Here is a 21,002-nt window from a genome sequence, read left to right on the forward strand (position 1 = left end):
GTTTTGTTTTGTTTTTTGCAAAGTGATTTTTTGTTGTTGTGATTTGCCATTTCCTTCTCTAGCTCATTTTGAAAGAAACTGAGGCAAACAGGGTGAAGTGACTTGCCCAGAGTCACACAGCTAGTCTGAGGCTGGATTTGAATTCAAGAAGGAGTCTTCCTGACTCCAAGCCGGGCATTCTATCCACTGTACCACCTTAAACTTAGATATTACATTTTATTTATTATCTATTATATACTTTATAATACTATGTCCTTTCTCCCTTCTGCTTAGTAGGCACTTAATAAACATTTAGAACAGTAACATAAGATGATTGAGTCCAACTCCTTCATTTTACAGATGAGGCAACTGAGGCATAAAGAAATTAACTGAGTCACCCAAGATCAAACATGCATTGTGTTCAAATCCAGGTTCTCTGACTGCAAATCCAGTGTTTCTCCCTGCTATCACTTGACTCCCTAGGTCTGTATACCTCTCCTCCTTCTCCACTGGAAGCCCTGTCAAGTTAAAAGACAGAGGACCTTGGTTCAGATTCTGTCTCTGACCCTTACGTACCTTTGGGTGAGTCATTTGTAAAAGGACTAGAAGTCCCTCTGAGATGTAAACCTATGGTTCTAAGTATTTTTTTCTTTTCATGTTCTTATTTATTTATAGCATTAAAATTTTTTTGAGTTCTAAATTCTCTCCATCCCCCACTCCTCGAGAAGGTGAGTAATATATCAATTATACACATAAGGTCATGCAAAACATATTTTTTAGTCAGGTTGCAAAAAAAAAAACCCAACCCAACAACAACAAGAAGAAAGAATCAAAGTGGAAAAAATATGCTTCAATCCGAGCTCAGAGATCATCAGTTCTGTAGATGGAGATGTACAATCTTTTTATCAGGGGCCTTTGGATTTGTCCTGGATAACTGTATTGTATAGTTCCAAGTATTGAGAGACAGCATGATATGAAAATAAGGAGCCAGCCTCGAAGCCAGGAGTCCCACCAATCTCTGACACATACTGACTGTGTGACCCTGCTAACCTCCAATGGGTGATCAGTCAGGAATTACCTGTGTCAAAGAAGTGACAGGTTCAGTCCCTACCCCTAAGTAGAGTGGAAACTAGCTCGCCAAGCCCCGAACTGGCTCTGACACTTGGACAAGTCACTCTCCCCCAACCTCCATCTCCTGGGCTCAGTTTCCTCATCTGTAAAATGGGCATAACAATAAGTCCCAGATATGGGGAAACCCCTATAGGAATGAGACTTTTTTTTGTTTTTATAACTTTATTATTGTAATAATAATCATGTGCCCAGCCCAATGATGGGGGGGGGGAGGCAGCAACCTCACGTGGTCCCACCCTCCCAGAGGCTCACACTTGCCTCCTCCCCTCCCGGCTCGCCCTCCCTCCCTCTTGGCCCCCCACCCCGTCGGCCCGGACAGGGCGGGCCGGGAGGGGGCGGGATGTGAATGAATGGGGCGGGCGGCGCGAGGCGGGCGGCGCCCTCCCGCCCCCCTCCCTCCCTCGGCCCGCCGGGGTGAACGGGCCCGGGGTGACGGGGGGGGGGGCCGGGAGGAGGAGGCGAGGGGGCGTGGCCAGCTGACGCGCGCTGACGCGCGATCCCGGAAGCGGAGTGTCAGATGCCGAGGACTGGGGGGGTTGTTGTTATTCCCGAAGTCGGAGGAGGAGGAGGAGGCAAAGTGGGAAAGCGCGTCCCCGCGAGGAGTCGCCGGAGCCGGAGCCGCCGCTGCGCGTCCCCGCCGCCGCCGCCGCCCCCCGCCAGGCCCCGCCGCGTGCCCGCGCCCCAGGTAAGAAGGCGGCCGCGGGCGGTTGGGTCGGGAGAGCTGGGGGTAACGGACCCACCGCCGGACTGTTGGGCGGGGGGGGGGCGGGGCGCTTGAAGCTGGGACCCGCCCCGATCCGAGGCTGGCGGCGGCCGCGGGGGCGTGGTGCCCCCTCCTCACTCTCCGGGGTCCGGGGGTGGGGGGAGTCGGCGGTCCCCCGCTCTGCTCGCGCTGGCCGCACGTGCTGTCCCCGTCCCTCCCGGGCAGGGCCGGAGCCCCATGAGCCCGGGGGCCCGAGGATCGTCCCCGCCCGCCCCTCCCGCCTTCCCCTGGACCGACTCCTTTCCCCTCTCCCTCTGTTACCCCCCAAATCGCTGAGTCATCCTTCTGGGGGAGACACGTGCCCGGACCAGGGGGCGGAGGGGGAGACACGTGCTGACTGCCCCGCGGAGAGACCCGGGACCAGCACGTGGCGTCCCCGGACCAGGGCTGGGCGCACGGGGAGGGGGGGTCAGAGGAACCCCTCTTCAGGCCCCCTAAGAAAGCATCAGGGTCCAGGAAAGCAACCGCTCCGCGCCCCTAAGAAAGACAAGCCAGGCGGCGGTGAAGAAGGCAGGCAGGGTGGGGTTAGAAAGGGGACGGGAGAAACTCTGGGCTCACCCCCATCCGAGAGTAAAGGAAAGCAGAAAGGAGTAGGCATTGAGCCATGCCAGAGAGTTAGGGGTGAATCCAAGGGAGGGGGCGGGAAGGAGCATCGCCAGGGTGGGGAGCATGCATGGGAACCGGCCGGCTGGAGGGGTACCGCGGTGCTCTTCTGGGCAGACCCGGAATTGTCAGAGGCTGTCAGTGGGGAACTTCTCCCTAGCCTTGGTGACAGCTGAACTAAAGTTCTAGCGTCTCTGTGCTGTTTCTGTTTGGCGTCTGTAACCCGTTTGCCCAGTTCTCCCCCTAGACCCTTCCTTCGATTTAGGCGAGCCAACTATCAGCCTATCCAGCTGTATTTCCATATGTGCGTGCAAATGGTTTGCTGATAGTGCATAAGCACCAGTAAGTCTGGGGCTGTAACTTTATAGGATCTTGTCTGTCACGTTACCCTGGCCTTTGGGCTTTTTTTTTTTTAGTACAGCTGTTGCATCTATTTGACACACAAATTTCTAGGTTTAGGAATCTGATGGCACTAATTAACTAGAGTATGAAGCGTCTGTCCTTGTTAAGTTTCTGGCGTCGCCAGCCTAAAAACACCTAGAATCTGTCAGATGGCCACTGAGAAGGCTTGGCTCCATAAGAGTGTTCGTTTGAGTAATGTCTAGCAGTTGACCCAAATACAGTACGAATAATCTTATGCCACTGGTGTACGGTCTCCATTACAGACCATCCTAGATAGTTCTAATCTGTTTAGGATATTAAATTAGTAGATTGTGACAAGTTGAACTTCAAAGACCTCTGCCTTGTACTTAAGAGATGTCCCAAGATAAGGTATGATGGCTTTATGTGCCAACTAGAAAGCTCCCTGAATTACATTTTTCATTGTCCAGTTTAGAAAGTCTAGGAAGGTAACTCTGTTTAAAAAAAAAGTGCTTAGAAACCTAGGTAGTATTTTTTTTTATTAACCATTTTGGACTACTAAAGAAAGAAGTTGTTGACTTTAATAAATAGGATCGTGAAAGCTGAGTGATCCATTAAGAAAATGGCTAGAGAGCCTAACCCTAGGTAATATCACTCACTTGTGCTGACAGTCATTTGAAACTAATTTTGGTTAATGTTTACCCTTTTGGAATTTTAGTCTGGGATATTTGCTCAGACAGGAAAGAGTGGATTTAAATACAATATTCACATTAATATCCCTTTGTACTTGAGTGTTCTGTAAGCTAAAGAGTTAAAAACGTTCTTAAAGTTTTTTTTTAATTTCCCGTTTTACAGATGGGAGTACTGAGGCATAAAAAGTGACTACTTTCTACTCCCAAGAGATCAGTGGCAGAGGTGGAAAAAAGAGAGATTTCCAACTCCAGTCTTTTTTCTCAAAAAAGTGCATTTTTAAAAAACTAAATGAGAGATTAAAGAGTCATCTCAGATGACATCCCCAAAATTAAATATGTTCAATTAAGCCAATGCTAAGAAACAAAGCCGTAAACCTCCCATCTGGAATAGCCCCCAGCGTAGTCATGTGTGGGAAAAGGGGTTCCTATCGGAGGCAAGAGCCCCGGAGCCAGGCCGACCCTGTGAAAACCGGAAATAGCCTCCATTACCTTTTTTTTCGTTCACACTAACCCTCCCATCCCAGGTTAGCCCGGAGGCCAGATTTGCTCTGAAAGGGGCTAAATGAAAATTTTAGAATAGTTGCCTCCCTTTCTATTTCACCACGAAGCCCTTTGAGGTCACGTGTGTGAGATTGGGTGTACCCCACGCCCCCAAAGCACCGGCAGCCTCTAGCCTGGCTTAGTATTTAATTTATTTACCTTGCTGCTTCCGCACTGAGGGAGCCGGTTCAACTTGTACACTCTCTCTTCCCTTGGTAATGCTGAAAAGCCTTCCTACCGCAGTCACTTCCTACAGATGACTGGCATTGCTCCTATCCAATAGCGTTATACAACATCAGCCAGAGGGAAAGGGAATTTAACCCTGCTCTTACCAAAAGTCATATTGTGATGGGGAATGAAGTTGGGAATTATTGCTTCCATTGTTGTTTATTAATAAATATTTAAGTGACTCAATATTTACTTAGTGACTTGATTTGTGTGCTTTGAGCTTCGGGCTTTGGTGTCTTCAGTTAGTATTTCTAGAGTGACTACATTGTAAGTTCATAGGACAGCAAATGTGACCTTCCTCTTCCCTATCTACCAGATCTTTAAAGTGAAGACTCTTATCCCTCTTAGTAGAGTTTCTTCTTGATTGAGGTAGGTCTAAAAGAGCAAAACCAATCATGTTGCTACTCCTCAGGTATTACATACAGTACTCACTTTACACAAATAAGCAAACTTTTTATTTGCCCCAACTCAGGGGGGTTGGGGTGGGGAAGGAGTGAGTAATTTGATTTTGGAAGGACATGCATTGTGTATACCTTGTATTTTTAATTTTGTGATGTTGGTTTGTTTCCTTTTTCGTCCTGACTTTTAGCAGCCAAGACAGAAACTAGGACATCTACTCTTCGGTAGGTTGGGAAGTTAGTTCCTCCTGCAAGCAGTGGATTTTTATGAGTGTATGTAATTTGCCTTACACACTGTCCTTCCCTCCACCTTTGTCTGGTGTAGTCTAATTGTCTCATGTCCTGTTTGTTGACTTTGTAAAGGGCTCTGCTTTGTTGGGATCATCTTTAAAGGACATCCTGATACGTGCAGATGTAGCTTAATGACATACCATGTTCAGCTTGTTCCAAACCTAGTGATTTTTTTTTTAGGTAAACATGGTAACAGAGAAGACTGGATCAGTTTAAAAAACAAAATGGAAAACAATTTTGAAATCCAAGCTTGAAGTGTTGGATGGGGGGGAGGTGGCATTTTGTGGAGCACTGTGAATGCATGCTATGTATGCAAATAGCTGGGGTACCACCTGCAACACATTGCCTCAGAAGGAGGAAAGTTAGCCACTGTCATGTACAGGATCTATACTTCATTGTCCATCTGCCATGCCCCCTTCTCTTTCCTCCTAAGATTAAATAATAAAAACTTTTCATTAAAATTTTGGAGGGAGTTTTATAAACTAAAACCAGAAATCCTCCCTAGAATGAAATTTGCCTTCCATACTTAAATACAGCACAAGCTTTAAGGGAATCATTCCAAGTATAGCATTGCTTGACTTTCAAGGTGGTTGCTAAAAATGGGAGTTGAGCAGAGATTATTTGGGGAAGGCAACATTTACTATGTGTCAGAATTGGCTGAATCTAATTTCTCTCTCTGACACTATTTGGGTCTTTATCACGAGCCTTTTTCAAACCACGAAATTTTATCTGCTCGAATTCTCACCTTAACCATAATTTCTCTGGTAGTTGCTTCGTTTGTACACAAACTCAGGCATGACTGTGATTATTTTCCAGATATTTATTTAAAAATCACATTGATAAAGTTCCTGAGTCTGAAGGTTCCTGAAACCATCTTGCTGGATTCAGGTTCTGGTCCATAAAGGAAATGGAAAGCTGGCCAGCTGGGAGAATTTTCTGCGTAGCTTCTCCTTGGAGCAGTAAACAGTGACTCACCCTTCTCTCTCTATTCCCCACCCTCCCTGTTCTCTGTTAATGGGAGTTATGGCTAAATACTTTTGCTTTCCATAATTTCCAATGTCGTCATGTTTCCTTTTTATTACTGTTTTAGGAAATTAACAATTGTCACTTGTCTTGGGGAAAAGAGGACACTTCTAAAAAGGCATAAGATGGAGGTTCATAGGATTAAAGATTTAGAGATGGAAAGGACCTTAGAGGTCAGGTAGTCCAACTCCCTCATTTTGCAAGTGAGGAAGCTGAGGCCTAGACATGGAGGGCTTTGTGGTGGAGAGCTCTTTGTAGTAATCAGAAACTAATACGGCATGCCTTGGGAACAGAAAAATATTAGCACCAAAGTTAACTCACCTGACCCTTTATCTGCCTAAGATTGTTTATCTTCTCTGTGTGTGGTTAGCACATACCTGTGCTACATTTCATTTCCGTTTTGTGCTGGGAGATGGGACAGTCTGGAGGTCAGAGCTGGGTCAAATGAAACAGTTAAATGAAAATACAGAGTGTAGGCAGTAGGATGGAGGTTCAACCTTCTGACAGCAGTAGCAGCTAGGCCTGCCTTTGAGCAAATGCAAGGTGACCAGACACATTCCAAATTCAAGTAGACAGGCATTTCTTGCAGGAGGCTGGCAGCCAGAGCCTAACCTCCTGGCTACAAATGAGCTGGGGCGAGGTGTTAAATGATAATGATGCTGGGGATAGAAAAAGTAGAGCACATCACTAGCATCCATGCTTGTGAGACAGAGGCAGAGGAGAAACAATTATGACTTCTTCACCGTTCAAGAATTCTCCTGTTCCAGAGGGTTAGAGTAGTACCTTACTGCTTACGTTAACTTAGTGATACCTTACCAAGTTTGTGGAACAAACCGGAGTTATTCCCAATCAACTGATTTTTGTTGAATGTCTTCTGTGTGCCCAGCACTATAGTGTTAGACACCTGTTAAAGTGTCTAAATCTCAACTTTGTATTGCTCGCTAAAATAAACTTTGCAAGAGAAGAGTATAGCACATCCACACAGATTCCATGTCTCAGTTATTTGTAGCAAGTCATTGTTCTGCACCTCATCTGCTGCTTTGGCCTTCTTGATTGTGAACGTTGCATATGCATCCCTCTTAGGTCAACACTTGATTCTTCCACTTCAGGGCTTTGTCCTTCCATGTATTGGAAGTCATCACATCTGATACTTGTAGTGATCAGAGCAGCTTCTTCCAATAAAGGGGTTTAAAATGATGTATGACAAGGTGTGGGGGGAAAGTGAAATTGAAACTAAAAATGTACAGCGTAATATTCTTCTTAAAAGTACATAGAACTTTCATCTTCTCAAGAGGCCTCAACATCTCATGATATAACTTGAAGTGTTAGAGACTATTAATGTATGATCAGGTACTTGATTTTCTTTATGAGGTAAAATCTGAATTCTCTTTGAGCTTGGAAAGCAGAATCTTATCTGTCAGGGCAGTCATCACAAAGAGCGGTAGGGCTGTGTTAGGATGCTTGTAGCCTGCAGAGTTTTCCATTATGAATGTCCCTAAAACTTAAGACTAAAAGGTCACAGAAGAGGATCTGTAGTAGTCATCCCTAGGCTGGCAAGATTGTGTACCTAAACTACTCTAGGTAAGTTGTCTTTTCAAAAGCTGTCTCTAAGGAAAGGAAATTCCATTTCTACTACAGTTTTCCTTTTTTATATGTGAACACTCATCTTCAGCCTCGTCTTCTGTTATATTTCTATCCTGGCCTCCAACTGTTCCTTCAGACGTATTAAAAGACCCAAGAAGAACCTGTGGCCTTCCCCTGGATCTCCCATTTATTTGAATTTTTATCACATAATAACCACAGCTTGTGATTTCATCAAAGCCTGTTTATGAGATCAAAGACTATTTATGAGGTCCTTTTTCTTCTAAAGCAAATTAATTGCCCTGTTAATACTTATTGAATGTACAGTGACATTTAGGTACAGTTCCTGGTTTGAGGTTAAAAACCTAGACTCCTTCATGACCAATATTGGAAGATTTTCCTTGTCCAGAAACTGTAGACTTCAGTTACTATACTATGGTAAATAAGTAAACCTTCACAAAGGATGCTTCCGCAGAACTAGAGGGGAAATAAACATTCTTAGTTATTAGCTACAGAGAAGAGAGAAAATGACTTGCTAAATGCAGCAAGAATTAGAATTCTTAATTCCAAGCCCCCAACATGGTGATTAGTTCACTAAAATTCTCTCACAATATCACTAACATCCCAAAATGTTTCCACACATCAATATGCCTACTCATGTTAAAATTTTGCCAGTAGATTTTAAGTCAGACATAATAATAGGAGGTTGATACTGCCAGTGAGAGCTTCAGTATCTGTGAACAGTTGCTAATGCTGTACTCCCTTATTTTAAGCCAATGGTAAAAAGGAAAACACTTGTTTAAAGCATGTTGGCAAGTTACAATACCCTGCAATGCTTGGTTTAAACTCTTGAAAATATTGACTCTAGTCTCTAAAACCCTTGTGGTTTGAGCCCTGATTAATGCTCTTGTTATGTACTTTCCTGACATATGTGATCATTGGTATGGTACTTCCTAAATGCCAGTGGTTTCCAAGTACCATTTTAAGGATATTTTTTCTCCTACATTACCTTCACTAATTCTACAAACAGCAAATGTATGAATCTCTATGACATATACAAAATACATCTGTTTGGTTGCCTTTCCTCTGTAAATAGATTACATGTTCTGCTGTTGGTATTATTTTAAGAAATTTTGGGCAATTTTGCTTGATTTTTAAAAAAAAAACAACTGTGTACCTTTAGATGTGTGTACCCTAAGACCAAATAACATAGAGTATACCATTGTTATACTTCAATGATTTGCCATTTTGGTGGTACTCTTCTGTACTGACGAGAGACCACAGCTCTCTTTACTGCACATAGTCTTTGTGAATTGCTGTGGCCAGAAAAATTTCACCCCTTGGTGGTCTGCCTCCTGGTAATGATCCTCTTTGCCCTTATAGAAGCTGATCCTTAGCTGACTCAAGACTTCTTGTCAGATCCCCAAATTGAAGTCTTCCTACCTACTAGGACCTACTTAGTGTGACCTCCTTTTTCAAAATATTTGGGAACTGGGGTGAGGAATAAGAGTAGGACTTAAGGGTAAGGACTCCCAACCCAGGGAGTGACAAGAATAACAATACAGGACTTCTTCAAGGCCCTGTAATTGGAAAGAGTACACTTTAAATCCTTCAGTGAGAAGCTGTGGGGAGGCAAGTATGAGGAATCATGATTTGCTTTTGGAGAGTAGAGGAGGAAAAGGCCATCATGACCAAGAAAAATAGGCACTTACACATTTAATACTTTTAAAAAATGGTACCATTCTGATCTATTTCCTAGTATGAGTCTTACTGTCATATTTTAAAAATAGTTTCGTACAGAATTTGAAAAATGTTATGTTTAGAAACTGAAATAAAGTAGAAGAAAACAATCTGAAATTGGCAAACCATCTGACTTTTACAAGTTAAGCAACCCATCTTTTCTGCTTGCCATTCTAGTCTGATACAAGATGATCATAGATAAAAAGTGATACCCAACTTTTTCTCAAATTTCTCAATTTAGTAATCTGGCCTGTCCAGAAGTAAGATAGTCTAAGACATTAACCAGGATCTCTCCTTCAAAGCCACGTTGTTGACCTGGGTGAATAACATTCTGCTAGAAAAGCTAATAAGTCTATTCTGCTGCAGCATTAAAAACCTTCCTGAAAGAGCCTGTGCTCCAGTTTGGTGATTGGTGGCCTGCGCTGTCCAAGGAGTCGGTGTCTTATCTGCCTTATTTTCTAAAAGTAAAATTTAATAAGGGGAACAGAGAAGGTTGCTGAGGATACATTTGTTTTTCCTTTAGACCAGGAATTTCTTAACCATTTTTGTGTCATGGGTGGGCCCCCCCCCCCCCCGTTTTGGCAGTCTGGTGATGCCTATGAATACCTTCTCAGAAGAATATTTTAAATAATTGAAGGAAATGCTCAATTTCAGTTAGAGCCTAGCAAAAATAAAAATGTAAAAAAAAAAATTTCCCATTCAAGTTCACAGACCCTCCTGAAACTTATCCACAGACTCCTTGGGAGTCCATGGTTGTTCAGTCAGTCAGTTGCATACGATTCTTTTTGACCTCATGGACCAAATGTCTATGGAGTTTTCTTCACAAAGATACGGCAGTGGTTTGCCATTTTCTTCTCCTGTAGATCTTTTTGTCAGGCAATCAGAGGTTAAATAACTTGCCCAGGGTCACACAGCTAGGAAATATCTGACGCTGGATTTGAACTCAGGTCTTCCTGGCTCCAAGCCTAGTGCTCTATCCACTGATTTGCCAGCTGGCTCAGGTGTCTGTGGACCCTGTTTTAGACTCTTTATTCCCAGCCCATTTATGTGACCCTTTTCTACTCTCATCTCACTTCATCTGAGCCCATAGTGAAGACTTTGAGACTCCAGCTTCGTTTTGTCTCTGGGCTTTTTGGGGTTCAGATTTTTTTACCTTCTCTTTTATTTTGTGTTCATGTAGCCTGATCATCAAAAAGGACTTAGGTACTAGGTAGTGTGAAAATAGAGGTTTGTTCATTTCATATACGTATCTAAGAACCTGTCAGATTGAGCCCTGAAGCTCTTGATGTTAAATGACTAGTTGACTACCCCATGTACAAAAGCAGTAAACATTTTAATAAGATACCATTCTATGATATCACTGATGCTGTGGGGGCAGAAGATCAGTTTTTGCTATTCAGAATGACAATAGCAGTCACGTATTGGAATATACTCATCTCTACCTCCATTACAACCCCAACAGCTTCTCTTTGTTTTGCAGTTAACATTGCTTTGAATGAAATCGGTCTGGGCACAGAGAGAGGTGGGATGAAGTTCTAGTCTCCTCAGTGTTGATAGGTGCAGGCCCCTCATAGGATGGCCAGCTCAGAGGCCAGCTAGTCCAGCCTCTTCATTTGACAGATAGGGAAACTGAGGCCTAGAGAGGTTCAGTGCCTTGCTTGAGTCCTCAGTCATCAGAGTAAAGGAGCGATCTCCGGCATACTGTGTGTGTAGCCTCTGCGGAGTCCTGTGAAAGGTGAGTCAGCTTGTACATAGAGAATTCACAGTGTGGACTAACTTCTGGTATTGTATTGTTATACTTATGTTATTTCTACTCCTTGTAACAAGCATTCTGGTAATTAAATGTATTATTGGAACACATACTTATCATTTATGGAGATGTTACTAAGTTGACCTTTTCTCTCGGGCTCCAAAGTAGCCAATCAGGTTTTCAGCTTTTTCGTTGAAAACTCAAAAGTCCAGCGAGTGAAAATCAAAACGCTTTTTTGGGCAGTCAGTGGATTTAAGCTGTGCTCCCCTTCTTCTCCACTTTGACTTTCCTTTTCCGGTTTTCCTCTGCCAAGTGCAAGCAGTGGGGACTCAGCATGTGTATCCTTGTAGGGATGGGAGGGGTTTCTGGTTCTGTGGGAATGTGAGCTCTCCAACTCTGTAAACAGCTGGTGACTCATTGCATAGCTATGTCACAGACTGACTGCAGGGCCTTATGCTCTGACGCTGTGTGTGTGTGTGTGTGTGTGTGTGTGTGTGTGTGTGTGTGTGTGTGTGTGTGTGTGTGTGTGTGTGTTAGAAGCCTGTTCCTTTTCGACATGGAAAAGTTTTTCTGCACTTTCCCCACTGCCAGGCTCCAACAGGTCGGTCACTGGGGCAGTTTGAGCAGTGCTGATTCCTGACTATTTTCTCTGAAGCCATTTTGACTTCTGGTACCAGGTCGGAGGGGGAAAGGTCTCAGAAAAGTGTGACGTCATGTCACGCTGATAGGAATAGATTCAAAATTCCAGAACAGGTTTCTTCCCATTTGTCAATGATCATTCCACTACAGCCTCTCCCATTTCATTCATACATAGGCATACAACTGTATTTAAGAGTTAAGTCCTTTCTGACAATCTGAAAGTAGCCCTAAGATGCCCATCTGAATCTTTATTCTAGTATGATTCTACTCATTTTCCTGGTGTCATTAGCATGCTCATAGGGAGTGCAGTCGTGTTTTTACTAAGGGCTGTTCTGTTGGGGTTATTCTTGTAGGTTTTCTTCTGAAGATCTGATTGTACTACATCCTTTTCCCTATTTCTTTATAACTCCACAAAAGAGAGTCCTCTGGAGACAAGGTGCAGAAAGGACAGATGGAGGAAGAATAAATGGAAGATCAGAGGGCAGAGGGTCCCAGGTGCTGCTGCAGCCAAGGGATTCTGTGCCAGGGGCTCATTTATCACAGCTTGTCTCCTGGCAGTCTGTGCTGCAGGAACGAAAGTGAGACAGACGAAGAGAGATCAAAGCAGGCGGGGGAAATGGAAAAGTACCCACCCTGTCTAGTCCATATCAAAAATAGAGATTTTAATGTGTCCGCATCATTTGGAGTCAGAGGATCCTCTCCATCTCCAAGGTCTAACTCTCTGATTCTTTTTCTTCCATCACATTTTGTCTAGCATTTGGGTGCAGGTGGGGAAGATTAAGGGAGGGAGGTGGCAGCTTGTATATTAGTTGTTTGTGCTCAGGCTTGCCATCAAGCCTAGTTCATACCTTCCCTCTTGACCCCTTGGCCCTTTGGCCCCTTCCCCAGTTGTTTGGGGATATGAATAAGTTTGTTTACTGTCTGTTGACCTCGTGATGTCTTTGCACAGACATGACCCAAAGTCATTATTCCTTTTGGGCTTCTCTGTTTCCATGACTACCATCTCAGGGTTGGCTACTTTCCCAAGGTCACCATGGCAACTATCAGAGGGGAATCATGCTTGGGATGCTTTGGCTGGGTTTTTCATGAATGATTAGAATGTGTGACACAATGCAGACGTGAAAATGAGAAGGGAGGGTGGAGGGGACTGGTTGGTGGGTGGCTGGGGGGAGAACTCCCGCCAGACAGTCTGTGTGCTCCCTCCATACACCCAGTGCTGCTGCTGCCCATCTCACTCTCCAGCTACAGGCTTCGAAATCCAGCTCATTGACTCCCTTGCTCATCAGGGACCACGGGGTAGTCTCAGCCGGAGTCCTTCCACGCTCTTCAGATCGTGGGGTCAGGATGTTGGGGGCAGCATAGGAGGAGGTGGTGATGTCACAACTGCAGTGCCCTTTTCCGCGGTAGGTACTCGATGGGCGGGCTCACCTGGCAGCATCGATGCTCTGGAGGCAGGGTACCAGGAGGAGGGGCCTGGGGCTAGGTTTGGGTTGCAAATGTTCCAAACCAGAGTTCATTGTGAGAGGGCAAGGTGACAGCAAAGGATGTCATCTCACTGGAGGGACCACCTTTGGGGTTGCAGTCAGGTCTCTGGACTTATCACTGTAGACCTTGGGAAGGTGGGAAATGATGTTTCTCAGGGTGTGGGTGTGTTGTAAAATATTGAGCAGTGCTGCTACTCAGGCAAGGTTTCAGGTATTTCACCCCTTACCATTCTGTAAATTGTTGCTTCAGTTCTCAAAACATGCTGTCAATCTCCATTACATCTGAAAATGTAGCTCCTTGTTCTGTGAGGTGGAATAACACAGAGTGTGAGGAATGTCTATGAATGGTGTTTCATCCAAAAAATGATACATTTCCTGCAATATAGAACTAAGAGGAATGTTGAAAACCTGACCATTGGCTATTGGAGTGAGAGGAGGGGTTGCTGGTGCTAGATAGTTGTTTTAATACAATATATTAACAACTGCATATGGGGCCTCCTGAACACTAAGAGCAAAAGTATCCATGACTGTGAAAGTTGCATTGTAGCATCACTTTTGGGGTGGTGCTTTTAGAATAAAATGTCCTCTCTGGACCTGCTTTTAAAGAAGACAAGAATTGTGTGGCTTTCGGGACTGTGGGTCTTCTTTCATCATGGTTAGAACAATGTTTATAGTTAGATCCTCTTTGGAATGGAAAATATCATCTCTCTGAGAGTAGCCTATCAGAAGATCCTTCGGGTGTTCTGAGCCTAGGCTTTACTTAACCTATATTTGCTTTTTGTTTATTTTTCTTTCAGTTGCATTTTCCAATCAGTTCTGTCCAGGTGACTGTGCCCAGGTTATGACGACTAATCCTAAACCAAACAAGGCATTAAAGGTAAGAAGAAATTCCATTTAGGCGGTTTCAGGTAGATCCGAAGAAACTTTCAGAAACTTGTGACAAAATCAGGTTCTACCAAGAGTCACTTATATGGAATAATACCTCATGTCCATAAGAGCATGGGTATCTTTATTCCAGAGTTCAGAGCACCTTACATAGTAGCCCATGAGTTCAACATGGGCTGACCCTACCCTCCTGACAGGGACCTGTGTTCAGGTTTTGTTGGATGAGAATTGGCAGCCTTGAGAAGTAGGAAACCAGTGAGGGAGAGTTGGTGAGAGTATGTAGGGGCACCTAACTTAGAAGATAGGAAGGCCCCATCCCTTGCCAGCTCAGTGCTGGTTGGTGATGGGATAACATTGAGACCACTTAGGTTCTGCTTCCTGGGTGCTTTAGAATGAAAGCCTGAGGACTCCTTTTTTAGATCAAAAATCAGTAGTCTGGGACTTAGCTCTTTAAGGTCAGGCAGGGACTATTTCATATTCTGTCTTTGTATCCCCAGCGCCTAGCAGAGCGACTAACACTAAATACTTAGCAGATATTTCATTGATCCTGTTCTTTGGGCACATAAAACTTCTCAAGTGCACTAGAAGGAACATCTGAAGCTTTTCCTATGGAGCAGTAATGCTTAGAAACATGGAGAGAAGCAGGGGGATGGAAAATGATTTATGTGGAAGATTTTTGTCTGCCACATCTGTCATCTAGCAGGGTTTTTTTTGTTTGGGTTGGGTTTTCGTTTTGTTTTTTAGTATAGAGGCTTCTGGTAACAGTGTGTGGATTTAATAGACTTCTTTTCTGGAAGTTGAAGGAGGTATTCTCTTTTGCTATGAGGTGTGGGACTTTTCAAATTGAGGTTTAAAGTTGATTTATTGCCTACACGTGTTAATGGAAGATTCTAAAACAGCCTGTCATACACATGTTTCAAACTGGCCAGGCCAGATTCTTAGCTTGCTTAGATTATATACATATTCTTATTCATTAGTTTTTCAGTGAACAGTAACTCTTGTACACATTCTTCATGAGAAGAATGCTCTTCGGTGCCATCCCTCCAAATCACCACTTGTCAGGTAGAGCCAAGATGTCATGTTTTCCTTTGAGGAAATATAGGGGACAACTCCACACATTGCCTTGTATAGCTTTGTAAAGCCCCCTAGGTATTGCTCTGGATTCCTCTGTAAAGCCCACTTTAGCAATCCCAGCCATCTGCCTCCACGCACTTGTAGGCAGCAGGATGAGGTCACCTAGGCTGCATGCTCCCCATTTTCCTGGCTGTTAACCCTGGGCCACTGATGTCTTGCCAGGTCAAGAAGGAGTCAGGAGAGAACGCCCCAGTGCTCAGTGATGACGAGTTGGTATCGATGTCTGTGCGAGAGCTCAACCAGCACCTCCGGGGCCTCACCAAGGAGGAGGTAATCCGCCTGAAGCAGCGTCGGCGCACACTCAAGAACCGGGGCTATGCCGCAAGCTGCCGCATCAAGCGGGTGACCCAGAAGGAGGAGCTGGAGCGGCAGCGGGTGGAGCTGCAGCAGGAGGTGGAGAAGCTGGCCCGAGAGAACAGCAGCATGAAGCTGGAGCTGGACGCCCTGCGCTCCAAATACGAAGCGTTGCAGACATTCGCCCGCACCGTGGCCCGCGGACCCATCGCTCCCACCAAGGTCGCCACCACCAGCGTCATCACCATCGTCAAATCAGCTGAGATTTCATCCACCTCGGTGCCCTTCTCGGCTGCATCCTAGTGCTCCAGGCAGCTACTGATTAGAGGGTGGGCAGGGTGAGGGCGGATAGGACTGGCAGCCCTTTGAGAAGGGGACAGGGCAATGTCTCTTGTGTTTGGTCAGAGTCTCCTCAGTCCTGTTGAGTCGATGTTGAGTCCTCAAAAACAGTGCAAACTACCTGTAAAGGGACCCTCAATGGCTGTTTCACAGTGGCCTTTGATGGTTTGTGATAGGAATTTGAGCTTGGGTGTAAGATAAGGGAAAGACCTTTTGTTGAACTACCCCATTCAGCTCCCCTTTCCTGTTTCACCTTCCTTCCCCATTGCCAGACCTTTCTTTCCACCCCTTTGTGACGATAGCCGATCTTGTTATTGAGGAAAAGTTTATTTCTTGAGGTGCCTCTTGGATGTTTGGCAGCCAGGAAATATATATGGGACCCCAAGATTCACCATACAAGGGACCATTACTCCAGCAGATTCCTCTGTCAGCCTATGGCAACTATTGTTCAAGGGGACCTCTGCACCATCTCCTTGCCCACCTGAAGAGGCAGCATCACATCTGTTTTGTGCTTAAAATGAAACTTAAGTGGTGACTCTGTAAACATGATCTATTTGAGATGTACCAGTTAGAGAAGGCTCTCAGTTTTTAGCTCATATTTTCAACAGTTTAACGTATTTTCAACTTTCTTCCCCCTCCCCCCAGTCTCTCCTCTACCCCGCCTCTCTCCCCTATGTCCCCCAGTCATGAGGAATACATTTTCAAGTTCCTGACATGACTAAATGCCTGGCTTCCCTCCCTGAGCAAGACCTGAACAGAAGGCATGTAGTGCAGCTTAATTCTTCCAGGTGTTCTACATTTAGAGTGCACTCACAGCCCTGTTTTAGCAGTTAGCTTAGGATTCCCTGGTGCTCCAATAAAGGAGGTGTAGAAAGTATTAGGTAGGCTTTCGCGTGTGTGCTCATGCACACGTGTGCACAGGATTCCCCAGGGGAGATATCATAGCAGTATTACCAGGCAGAAACTGAGCAGTGGCAAGAGAATGTCTGCTCCACAGAGGACTGATTGAGTACAAAGGTGTTATTTAAGGAGTAACAAAGTGTTCAGGATGGTCTCCAGAGTATAACCAGCAGGAGAGCTTCAGCAGGAAGGAAGTAGCATATGCTGGGGAAACCAGGACATCTAGACACCCGCTTATATGCAAACGGGGTGACTGCTGGAGAGCACAGGGAGCAAAAACAGTCTCCTCTTGTTCCAGTGGGGAGCCATCCATCATGGGACGAGCTGCCAAAACAGCAGGCAGGTTATTGGACGCTGGTAGAGAGGAGGGAAGCTTCGAGGAGGAGCCAGTGTACTTGTTCATTGATTTAGAGCAGATCTGCTGGTAGGCATTTCAGAGCTGATGTCAGCGTCCTTACTTCTACGTGAATAGTGTCTTGTGTTCTAGGGATCTGCTTGTGGTCAGCTCTTCTCCATGTAAGTGAGAACACTGAGTCTCTGAAACATGGTCATTTTGAGGGACCCAGAGAGGAAATACCAAAAAGAAGGGTTCTTGTTGGGGAGGAGACTTGAAGAACAGAAGCAAACCTTTGGTTCCAAGGAAAGGAGGTGAGAAGGGATTAAGGGTGTTGTGGAGGGGAGGAGAGGGAGAGAGAAATGGAGGCATCAGATCACTGATGCTCCAGCCTGGTATTTGGTAGCCGAAAGACTTTATTTGGTGCCAGTAGAGATGCTGTCTTGTACAGTACACTTGACATAGTGGTTCCTGTTAGAGATGAGACAGGAAGTAGCCTTGTGTGAGCCAAGAGAGTGGTGTGGGGAGCCGATAGGGCCTAGAGAAGAAGGGGTCAAGGGTAAAGGTTATCTTGTGCCACTGAAAGAAATAGAAAATGAGTGTTACAGAAAGAAATAGAAAATGAGTGTTACAGAAGAGACTAGAATGTGGCTTGAGGAAATTATTGTTGTCTTGATTGACTAAAGAAGGTAGATGGTGCACTCTAGAGAGGAAGTATGTTTTGAACTTGATTACTGAAAGTTTGAGGTTTACCAGGTGGATCCTCGAGAATCTAATTGTGCTCTTTTTCCACTGCATAAAAGATGAGGGGAATCTGTGCAACCTTGGTGCTCAAACATCGTCTGAAGCCTTTAACTTGCTTTTTCTTTGCTGAGCAACTGAGCCATCAAAGATCTCACAGTAATGTTTTCCTGTGGCTCCTTCCCAATGGAGAGTAGTAAAAGCAACCTCAGAACACTTTCTGGATGACTTTATTAAACGTTTGGGAAGGTGTTTATTTAGCATTACTACTTCCATATCTTCCACCCGCCCTGCTAATAGATTGGTGTTGACTGTTAAGGTTGGGGAATGAAACTGAGCTAGGGTCACATTCCCTGGTCAAGAAGCATATTCTATAAAGTCCTCTGGATCAACTAAGTGCAGGTGCAGTCTGGATTCTTTATGTGTAGATACCTGTATGTTTGTCTATGGGGTGGGAGGTGGGGAAGAGGAAGAGTGGAATGTGATGCCTATCAGTTGGCTTCGGGGAAGGTTAAATATACCATAGCCCAAGAGCAACCCTGCACTTGGAGAAAGCTTTGTTGGGTTCATCAGAAAGAAACCTTTTTCCCACCCCATTTCCCCAGCCCCCTGCCCCCATTTCCCTCTTACTCTGCTCCCCCCCCACCCCTAAACAAAACACACAAGCTGCAGAGGACCTTAAGGGTCCTTAACCACATAGGGAGGCTATCATAGGAGTGACACAGGCCCCAAGGGCTGAATCTTCATTCTGTGTCTCTGCTTGTTGGAATAAAACAAGAAGTATCTGAACTTCTCCAGTGGCACTGCCATATGGCTGAATAGCTTTCCATTTCCTGGAAGAGTGCCAAAGGGTTTGGCCAAGCTGAGAGCCAGGTCTCTACCAGTAGGCACTTGGATTCTTCCAAAACAAGAGGCCTGAGTGTTAATAAAGCTGTTGATACCATAGCCATGGTAGGTAATCCATATTGGATATCAATAAGGACCACGTGGAAATATTTAAAGAGAGAGAGAAAAAAGTAAATATATATATATATATAAAATTATATACACATTTTATCGTACAGATTTTTCGTAAGCAAAATTAATTTTTTTTTCAAGTTTGATACTGTAAATCTTTATTAAAAATAATTGTCAGGTCAGGAGTCCCTGACCTGGCAGTTTGACCTGGGGGTAGAGAATGGGAGTGTCTTCCCTTCTTTATCCCTAACTCTTCTGCAAATGAGTCATAACCACAGGCTCTATGGAAGGAGGGATCTATTGGCTGCTCCCCACACCCAGTTTTCCCTCTTCCATTCTGATTAGGGCTCTGGCTCTAAGGCCCATGCATTCTAAATTCTATTCTGCATGACATTCCTCTGAACCACTGCCCTAGGCTTTTGGGATGACCCCAACCAGGGCTGTAACTCCCACCAGATGTCATGCCTTGGCATTTCATTCCCCAGGTGCTCCAGCCAGATCCTCTCCCCAACCCTGCAGTCTGCTCCACAGATACCCCTCCCAAGCAACAGGATTTCCTGCCAACCCCTTTTTTCCAGGGTAGGTTTCATTCTGAACTTCTTGGTGTCCAAGGCTGGAGTGTTTGTTCTCCTTACTTGTGATACACAGTAAAGGCAGGTGGGTTTTTAGTATTGTTGTTGTCACCTTTTTCACACATTGTTGATGCCCCCTCAGGATGGGAAGGACAGTGCTGTGCATGGACAAGTCAATTTTTACATTGAATTTTTGACCTGTAAACCCCTTCCCAGAATGCAGGAAGGGTGGAGGGCTGGGGACATGTCCAAGAGTTACAGTAGATCAATAGCTGTGCTTGCCTGGTCGCCTGGAGGAATTTTGGAAGTATGGGCAGACAGCTGATCAGTACCTGAAATCTGAAGCTGTAGGCTGAGTAGGGAGCAATGCATTTAGTGGAAGTGGAAGAGAAAGCAAGGTGGGGGCAAGAGGATGATAGTGCTAAGAGAGTTTGGTATCCCCTGGAGATAATGTTGGGCATAGGCCGGCCTGGGAAAGAGGTGACATTTTTTTCTCTCTCTCTTGCCCTCCCTTTCAAATCATTGAAACTTCATTGTCACAGTTTTAATATTTTGGTTTTCTTTTTTAATTTAAGAAAAAAAGTCCATGACCTTTTTGTAATGTGGATTTGCTTTCCTTTTTCTCTTGTGCTTTAATCTTCTGGGACCTTTCCATAGAAGGCAATTCCTTTGCTTCCTTTTTCCCCCCCAATGATAGGGACAATCTGTTTAAGTTTTTAGCACCAGCTCATTCTGTCCTCTGTGGTTATTCAGTAATTTCATTTCAATATTTATTTTTGTGCTGCTTTTTTATTATAATATATAAATTATTGAGAATATACCAAGTAATGTGGATTCCTGTTTGTATGGCGTATAGCCTAGTGTTTGTGTCCATCACTTTTCTCTTCTGACAGCCACAACGTAATTTATTGCTGTACATTTAGCTGCTGTGACTGGTTTTGTACCTTTCCAATAAAGCATTTTTCTGGTTTTGGACCTGTCCTGGTGTGCAGTCATTGTTTTTGGACTTTGGATTAATGGGTGCTTGTGGGCTTCAGCTGCTTCATATTAACCTGTTAAAGGTGTTCCAGACCTCTGAACAATGGCCACATCACCCAGGACAGTGAGAAACACCGTCATCCCCAGGCACGCACACCTTGAAAGGGGGCATAGTATGGATTTAACACTGAAACAGACGTTAGAAAATATCTAGTTAATTACCCTCATTTCAAAGACAATCTTAGCTAGCGTTTACACAGTTTGGGAGTTTGTAAAGCACTTTTCATATGTCATTTCGTTTGGTACTTAACAACAACCCCATGATATACATGCATTTATTGTCTCTATTTTACAGGTGAGGAAACAGACTGAGAATGGTTAAATGACTTGCACAGCTACTAGGTGTCCGAAGCAGGATTTGATCATAGGTTTTCCTGACTCCCAAGTCCAGCACTATCTACAGTAATACCCAGCTCCTTACAGGAGGAGCAAACAGAGCCCTGGAGGTTAAGTGACTTGCCACACAAGTTATACAAGTAGTAAGTGGCAGGGCTGAGGTTCAAACCTAGGGCCTCTGACTTCAATTCAGTGCTCATTCTGTTGCTCCATAACACTAGCAGAACAAGGGCAAAACCTCAGTATGCTACATTTGGAAATTTGCCAATC

General features: G+C 44.6%; 2 protein-coding genes across 7 annotated transcripts in view; one reads left to right on the forward strand and one right to left on the reverse strand.

Annotated features, from left to right (window-relative positions):
* LOC110200106 (lysosomal alpha-glucosidase-like) overlaps positions 1 to 4,314 on the reverse strand; it is a 72,587-nt gene extending 68,273 nt beyond the window's left edge. For all 3 annotated transcript variants that reach the window (XM_078152924.1, XM_078152923.1, XM_020975240.2), the window contains exon 1: positions 4,228 to 4,314. The gene's annotated coding sequence lies outside the window, so the exon portion shown is untranslated. The remainder of the gene's footprint in view (positions 1 to 4,227) is intronic.
* Positions 1,689 to 20,333, forward strand: MAFK (MAF bZIP transcription factor K). 4 transcript variants are annotated; one of them, XM_020975245.2, is made up of 4 exons: positions 1,715 to 1,795; positions 13,005 to 13,121; positions 14,000 to 14,079; positions 15,384 to 20,333. In XM_020975245.2, the coding sequence occupies exons 3-4, from the start codon at positions 14,044 to 14,046 to the stop codon at positions 15,816 to 15,818; spliced, it is 471 nt and encodes a 156-aa protein (XP_020830904.1). In that variant the 5' UTR covers positions 1,715 to 1,795; positions 13,005 to 13,121; positions 14,000 to 14,043; the 3' UTR covers positions 15,819 to 20,333. The 4 variants fall into 4 exon arrangements, with proteins under 4 accessions (XP_020830905.1, XP_020830904.1, XP_020830903.1 ...); XM_020975244.2 differs by having other exon boundaries at positions 1,729 to 1,795; positions 12,961 to 13,121; XM_020975246.2 differs by lacking the exon at positions 13,005 to 13,121 and having other exon boundaries at positions 1,689 to 1,795.
* Positions 20,334 to 21,002: the final 669 nt, after the last annotated feature.

Source organism: Phascolarctos cinereus, unplaced genomic scaffold (assembly GCF_003287225.1).
Source record: "Phascolarctos cinereus isolate Bilbo 61053 unplaced genomic scaffold, phaCin_HiC Scaffold_4;HRSCAF=312, whole genome shotgun sequence".
Lineage (NCBI taxonomy): Eukaryota > Metazoa > Chordata > Mammalia > Diprotodontia > Phascolarctidae > Phascolarctos > Phascolarctos cinereus.